The 8,044-nt window shown below is 41.6% G+C and overlaps 2 protein-coding genes across 2 annotated transcripts; both read left to right on the top strand.

Annotated features, from left to right (window-relative positions):
* Positions 1–2,781: 2,781 nt before the first annotated feature.
* On the top strand, positions 2,782–5,457 carry LOC149064583 (uncharacterized; the record flags this gene model as incomplete). Its single annotated transcript, XM_089254613.1, has 1 exon — positions 2,782–5,457. A coding segment is annotated over exon 1 (2,676 nt), but the record flags the coding sequence as incomplete, so codon positions are not given.
* Positions 5,458–5,534: 77 nt separating this feature from the next.
* Positions 5,535–6,933, top strand: LOC149064582 (uncharacterized). The gene has a single exon (XM_089254769.1). The coding sequence runs from the start codon at positions 5,551–5,553 to the stop codon at positions 6,715–6,717; it is 1,167 nt and encodes a 388-aa protein (XP_089110895.1). The 5' UTR covers positions 5,535–5,550; the 3' UTR covers positions 6,718–6,933.
* Positions 6,934–8,044: the final 1,111 nt, after the last annotated feature.

Genomic DNA, 8,044 nt, shown 5'->3' with positions numbered 1-8,044 from the left:
GACGGTTCGACGAATTGATTCTGCACTGTAATATATAAATTGACGTTACGACGAATTGACACGGCGGCAAACTTGTATCGCGACGAATTGGAGCTGCGACAAATTTGTACCGCGACGAATTGGCACTGCGACGAATTTGTACCGCGACGAATTGGAGCTGCGACAAATTTGTACCGCGACGAATTGGAGCTGCGACAAATTTGTACCGCGACGAATTGGCACTGCGACGAATTTGTACCGCGACAAATTGAGGCGCGACGAGTTGAGTGTGACAAATTGACCGGCTACGGATGGCCTTCTACTCACATAAAGAAATCAGTCGGACCCGCGAGCTTATAAATAAAGGTTGAGAATCACTGCTCTAGATCACTCTTTTAGTCACTCCCTTGCTTGCACACTCTTTTGGTTGTTCACTGATCTGGTCCCTCTATTTGTCACTCTTTTAGTCCTTCACATACTTGCCGCTCTTTTGGTCGCTTACTCAGTGCCGTCTTAACGCATGGGCCTACCCGGACACGGCCCGGGGGCCTCAGGAAAACGAGAAGTAGTTGAATTTTTCAAGAATTTTTAAGGTAGCGCCTCAGAAAAATCACTTGGCCCGGGGGCCGATGTTGCTCTTAAGACGGCCCTGCGCTCACTGACCCAGTCTTTGATCTCTTGGTGGCAGAGGACGTATGGTTTTGCCACCCTTCTTCCCCTTCTATACTAATTTTCTTGGCCACTCATTTTTCAAATTTTCTTCCCCCTCCGAAATTGCTGCCCTGAACTATCGCACCGTCTATGTGTGAGTATCAGAAGAAAAGCACTTCTACGAGATAACTCTGTCACACATGCTTCAACTCAGAGCAGTGGCGTCGGAGCCGGGGGTGCTGTGGGTGCTCGAGCACAGCACCCCCGGCTCCGACGCCACTGCTCTGAGTTGAAGCATGTGTGACAGAGTTATCTCGTAGAAGTGCTTTTCTTCTGATACTCACACATAGACGGTGCGATAGTTCAGGGCAGCAATTTCGGAGTGGGTGCTCGAGCACCCACGGAAGTTTGTAGAACGGGTCCGAGCACCCACAGAATTGATTCAAAAATCGAAATTTCCTACATGAATCTCAAGACCGGCACCCACAGGTTCAAAACACTTCCGACGCCCCTGACTCAGAGATTCTTAAACTATGGTCCGTGGATGTCTGGGGCTTTCGCGAAGATTCCGCGCACACTGTTCTGGGGGAACATCAATAATTTCAAACTTTTGGTACTGAGGGTACTGAAAATTAGATAAATGCGTAAAGTGGGGTTCGTGGCAAATGAGGGATTAAGGGGACACATGACGTTCAAATGAAAATTTCTTATTACTCTATATTTCTTGCTAAAATGCTTTAATGACATTTCAGTATCAATGTAATAACAATTTCAGGTCTCTTAGTTAAAAAAATATGTGTTTCAACAAGTTTGGTGCCTTATTTATACACCAAAAACCGCCAAATTGGAACGGTCACTTTTTAGTCATTTTTTTGTCCCCTGCGTCTCAAATTTCATTGAAAAGCATCAATTTTTTTTTATTTTGCTCTGTAGGCACATATCAATGGATTGTAGCATGCATTTTGTATTATGATAAACCATTAATGAATAAAAAAATACAAACCTGTTTTTATGGCACAAATTTGCAAATTTTTCATCATTTTCAACTTTTTTTGCCAAAATTACCATGAAAATAAAATCACACAGTAAAATGCATGCTGCAATTTATTGATATATGCCTACAGAGCAAAATAAAGAAAAATTGATGAATTCAATTTTCAATGAAATTTGAGAAGCGGGGACAAAAAATGGCTAAAAAGTGACTGTTCCAATTTGGCGCCTTTTTGGTGTATAAATAAGGCCCCAAGCTTGTTGAAACACATATTTTTTAAACTAAGAGACGTAAAATTTTTATTATATTGATACTGAAATGTCATTAAAGCATTTTTAGCAAGAAATATAGAGTAATAAGAAATTTTCATTTGAACGTCATGTGCCCCTATTTCAACTTCCCAAATCAGCATAATACTAATCCTTGAATGTAACTTGAATGATGTGCATGATTGGAGAGTCGATTAATATCTCTCGAGTACGAAGTCAAGCATAAGAGCACTCTTGGGTGCAACAGCAATCACCTAGGGTATGTATAGTGAACATGGGGGCAGTGCTCACCCCTGCCCTACCACCTACGCCACTAAGGGTGGCATTCACCGACAGGGTTTAAACTATAGTCACAAATTTTGGATAGGAGATCGACACACAGATTGGTTAAATTCAGGTTTGATAATAGGATGCAATATCCATGACCAAAAATTTTAGAGAAGAAAGAAAAATTCGATAGACAGTTGACTTTTGTTTTTTGTGTAACATTATTTAAAGTTTAATTATCCAGAATGGCGGAAAAATATCACATTCACATTTAAAATGAAATCAATGGACTTTTTGTTTGAATATTTTATCGCATCTTTTTTGCAAATGTGAATGCGTTTTCCTTATAAAAATGATATATAGATATCAAATCCATCTTAAAAATGCATTATTTTTTTATACTGTCAGGTATCCGAGCAGAACCATCACTTATCCATGTCCTACGATTTCATCCCGAATCCTGCAAATAGGATCAGTTAGAAGGCATGTTTTCTACAATAACACATCAGTGTGAATAACAGTGTGATTTCGCATTAGGCTTCTCAGCTGTAACCCACAGAAAAATTCAGCTACACCCTGGTGAAAATTTAACAAATCGAATTTTTAACTGCACACCATATAACAATGATTGATAACAATTTTTTTATCAACGACTTTGAACAAGAAGTTGAACGTAAGAGAAGAAAAACACTCGCATTGGAAGCGGAATCTAGGGAACAAAATGTTAGGACAGCCGCATGCGCTCAAGAGAATCGGCAGCTATCTAAACAGCACGAGAGTTTGGATATGGAAATGAAACAAAAGATTTTTCAACTCCAAGAAAACGAACTCCGCAAGCGAAAAGAAGCGGTTGAGTCCGATCTTAAAGAGTCACTTTTAGAAGCGGAGAGACAAAATGAGTCCAGTCGTAATGCGAGGTTGAAAGCCTTCGAATGTGAGAGGCAAGAAATAGGGAATAGATCCAAGAGATTCCAAGATACTAATCGTGAACTATTGGAAAAAGGTATCCTGGACAGAAAGAGAAGGCGTGCCGAGGCTATGCATTTACTTGAGGCAGAAAGACAAGAACGACAATCTGCGGCCGAACACCTCAGGCAAGAGGAGTTAGTCAAGGCGGCGCGTCTGGATTGTGAACGAAAGCAAAATATTTCGAAAATGTTGACAGGAATTGAAGAAACTGAACGAGCTCAAAGGCGTGCTATGGAGCGCTTGAGAGAGGTTTCTATGCAAGATAAGCGAGCTGACGATGAAGCGAAACGTAAGTTGGCTATAGAAAAAGAACAAAATGAACGAGAGAGAAGATTCGTATCCACGATGGAGCAAAACCTGCAGGAATCCACAAAGACAATAAAATGTGACACCGAAAAACGCAATAGAGCCATAAGAGCTGAACAAGAAGATGACGATAAACGCCGCACCGCGTTTCTGAAGGATTCGGTTGATGTAGATTATGAAGGAAACTATCGTGGTGAGCAGTCTAAGAGGCTACGTGCCGTAGAGTTCGAACGTGCAAATTTTGAGCAGCGAACAAGAGCTTGCGCCCAAGAAAATCTGCAGCTATCCAAAGATTACGAGCAGTTCGACATGGAGATGAAACGGAAAGTCTTTGAACTCCAAGAAAGCGAATTTCGCAAACGAAAAGAAGCGATCGAGTCCGATCGTAAAGAGGTGCTTTTAGAAGCAGAGAGACAAAACGAGTCCAGTCGGAATGCGAGGTTGAGAGCCATCGAATGTGAGAGGCAAGAAATCGAGAATAGATCCAAAAGATGCCAGGATGTCAATCGCGAGCTATTGGAAATGGATGTCCTAGACAAACAGAAGAGGCGCACCGAGGCTATTTATTTACTTGAGGCAGAAAGACAAGAACGACAATCTGCGGCCGAACATCTCAGGCAAGAGGAGTTAGTCAAGACGGAGCGATTGGATTGTGAGCGGAAGCAAAGGATTTCGGAAATGTTAGCAAAAATTGAAAAAGCTGAACGAGCACGAAAGTGTGCTATGGAGCGCTTGAAACAAGTTTGTATACAAGATACGCTTTTTGGCGACGAAGCGAAACGTAAGTTGGCTATTGAAAAAGAAAAGAACGAACGAGAAAAAAGATTCCTTTCAACGTTGGACCAGAACCTCCAGGAGTCCAAAAAGATGATGGATTGTGACACCGAGAAACGCAATAAAGCCATAAGAACTCAACAAGAAGATGTCAAGAAACGTCGCGTAGCGTTTCTGAAGGATTCGGTTGATCAAGATTATGAAGGAAACTATCGGGGTGAGCAGTCTAAGAGATCCCGAGCCGTAGAGCTTGAACGCGCTAATTATGAGCGACGAATAAGAGCTTGTGCCCAAGAAGATCTTCAGCTATTCAAAGATCACGAGCAATTCGACATGGAGATGAAACAAAAAATTTTTGAACTCCAAGAAAGCGAATTTCGCAAACGAAAAGAAGCGATCGAGTCCGACCGTAAAGAGGTGCTTTTAGAAGCAGAGAGACAAAACGAGTCCAGTCGAAATTCGAGGTTGAGAGCCATCGAATGTGAGAGGCTAGAAATCGAAAATAGATCCAGAAGACTCCATGATACTAATTATGAACTATTGGGAAAGGGTATCTTGGACAGAAAGAGAAGGCGTGCTGAGGCTATACATTTACTTGAGGCAGAAAGACAAGAACGACAATCTGCGGCCGAACACCTCAGGCAAGAGGAGTTAGTCAAGACGGCGCGACTAGATCGTGAGCGAAAACAAAGGATATCGGAAATGTTGGCAGGAATTGAAGAAACTGAACGATCTCAAAAGCGTACTATGGAGCGCTTGAGAGAGGTTTCTATGCAAGATAAGCGAGCTGACGATGAAGCGAAACGTAAGTTGGCTATAGAAAAAGAAAAAAACGAACGAGAAAGAAGATTCGTATCCACGATGGAGCAAAACCTGCAGGAATCCACAAAGACAATAAAATGTGACACCGAAAAACGCAATAGAGCCATAAGAGCTGAACAAGAAGATGACGATAAACGACGCACCGCGTTTCTGAAGGATTCGGTTCATTTAGGTGATGAAGGAAATTATCATTGTGAACAGTCTAAGAAGCTACGTGCCGTAGAGCTCGAACGTGCAAATTATAAGCTGCGAACAAGAGCTTGCGCCCAAGAAAATCTGCAGCTATCCAAAGATCACGAGCAGTTCGACATGGAGATGAAACGGAAAGTCTTTGAACTCCAAGAAAACGAATTTCGCAAACGGAAAGAAGCGATCGAGTCCGATCGTAAAGAGGTGCTTTTAGAAGCAGAGAGACAAAACGAGTCCAGTCGGAATGCGAGGTTGAGAGCCATCGAATGTGAGAGGCAAGAAATCGAGAATAAATCCAAAAGATGCCAGGATGTCAATCGCGAGCTATTGGAAATGGATGTCCTGAACAAACAGAAGAGGCGCACCAAGGCTATTCATTTACTTGAGGCAGAAAGACAAGAACGACAATCTGCGGCCGAACATCTCAGGCAAGAGGAGTTAGTCAAGACGGAGCGACTGGATTGTGAGCGGAAGCAAAGGATTTCGGAAATGTTAGCAAAAATTGAGAAAGCTGAACGAGCACGAAAGTGTGCTGTGGAGCGCTTGAGAGAAGTTTCTATACGAGATACACTTACTGACGACGAAGCAAAACGTAAGTTGGCTACAGAAAAAGAAAAAAACGAACGAGAAAGAAGATTCGTACTGACGATGGAGCAGAATTTGCAGGAAGTCACAAAAACAATAGATTATGACACCGAGAAACGCATTAGAGCTATAAGGGCTGAACAAGAAGATGGCTATAGACGCCATGCCGCGTTTCTGAAAGATTCGGTTGATGTAGATTATGAAGGAAACTATCGTGGTGAGCAGTCTAAGAGGCTACGTGCCGTAGAGTTCGAACGTGCAAATTTTGAGCAGCGAACAAGAGCTTGCGCCCAAGAAAATCTGCAGCTATCCAAAGATTACGAGCAGTTCGACATGGAGATGAAACGGAAAGTCTTTGAACTCCAAGAAAGCGAATTTCGCAAACGAAAAGAAGCGATCGAGTCCGATCGTAAAGAGGTGCTTTTAGAAGCAGAGAGACAAAACGAGTCCAGTCGGAATGCGAGGTTGAGAGCCATCGAATGTGAGAGGCAAGAAATCGAGAATAGATCCAAGAGATGCCAGGATGTCAATTGCGAGCTATTGGAAATGGATGTCCTAGACAAACAGAAGAGGCGCACCGAGGCTATTCATTTACTTGAGGCAGAAAGACAAGAACGACAATCTGCGGCCGAACACCTTAGAAAAGATGAGTTGGTCAAGACGGCACGACTGGATCATGAGCGAAAGCAAAGAATTTCGGAAATGTTGGCAAAAATTGAGGAAGCTGAACGAGCACAAAAGCGTGCTGTAGAGCGCTTGCGAGAAGTTTCCATACAAGATACACTTGCTGATGACGACGCGAAACGTAAGTTGGCTATAGAAAAAGAAGATGATATCCGTCGGAAAAGAATCAAATTAGTCATGGAGGAAAGCATGAAGCATCATGGGCCAGTGGCAAGCATTGAATCAATATAGCAGAATGAAGCTGCCGAATTCGATGAAGATGGATATCGATTCCTTTATGTATAGGATTATGAGCAGTTGTTACAGATAAGAATCCAAAAGCTGGGACAAATGTCGTTAAGTGACTAAAAAAAATTTAAATTGGGGCGATAGGAAAGCAAAGTATGATGAAGATTGGGAAAACCAAAAAGGATTGTGAGATGACTTCTTGATGAATGCGAAACACACTGTGATTCTGAATACCATAATATATGTGCATATGTGAGTTCGCATTTTTTCTACACTCAATAAAGTTTTTATTCAATATACGTAATTATAAAATGTATGTTTTTATTGAGAAACTTGTATTCATTAACGTATATCCCCTGCAGTAGTTCTAATCCGTTCGTGGGTGTACAAACCTTTTTTGTGTTTCTTTCCTTTGTGTTTCTTGAAAAAACCAAATCCAGGTGCGTCCAGTTTTTCAAACAACTCAAGAATCGCTCACAACACCGTACAAATTACTGGACAATCAATTGCAAATGCTTTCATTGCATGATCCGCGCGCTAATGTACATACATTTATATGTGCCTTAACAGAAAAATCAAATGCCGCAAAACATGTGAAGAGTAACAGTGGGATGAAAAGGTTTTCATTTGCAACTGGAAACTTTGAACGAGTGGTAGAATGGAGCATGAAAATTAATTGATTTTTCAATTACCTTTTTCGAAAATTCGTTGCTATTTTTCTTGGGGGGTGGGGGGGGGGGATGGAAAAACATATATATTTTCAAAATGATATTTGATGAAATTTGCATATGTGGATTTTATGTCGCTACGGTATGGCCCCTACATTATGTGGAAGAGTCCTTGGGCTGAGATCTTTGGCGATTTCCTACATAGTGAATTGACAGTGTGAAAAAAAAAAAGAAAGTAATTGTGTCGCCCTCTCCCGTAGGCTCAAGCCCTCACAACCATACTCTTGTGAAGAAGCCATGCTACTAAGTCCTACATGCACATAAATAATCATCCGAGAAACCCCTAACGAATTGGGGCAGGTCGTAATGTACTGTGTATGAGACAAATCTAATGGTGAGGTTTGTCTCTGCGGAATGTCTGTTATTCATTTTAAATAAGTGTTCCCACCTGTGTTCTGAATTCGGAAGCAAACAATTCGGCAGGTTAATTTGAATGTTCGTATTATACGTGAAGTTGTTAAATGCTCTGTCGACCTTTTTTTCCTTTCAAACCGAGCGCAAGTCCGGATCATGTTTTATATTTTATACCGAAGATCAGGGGATCTGTGAATTCAGGCAATAATTAAAAAAAAGATGCAATGGGTCCTTTGAGCTGCATTGAA

The sequence above is a fragment of the Pholcus phalangioides genome, unplaced genomic scaffold (genome assembly GCF_987345545.1).
Source record: "Pholcus phalangioides strain wild (caught in Gottingen) unplaced genomic scaffold, Ppha-v1.0 ptg000042l_1, whole genome shotgun sequence".
Classification (NCBI taxonomy): Eukaryota; Metazoa; Arthropoda; class Arachnida; order Araneae; family Pholcidae; genus Pholcus; species Pholcus phalangioides.
This window is presented reverse-complemented; position numbering and strand designations above follow the sequence as displayed.

Coding starts and splice junctions, on each gene's coding strand:
- LOC149064582 (XM_089254769.1), top strand. CDS start 5,551: ATGGATGTCCTGAACAAACAGAAGAGGCGCACCAAGGCTATTCATTTA.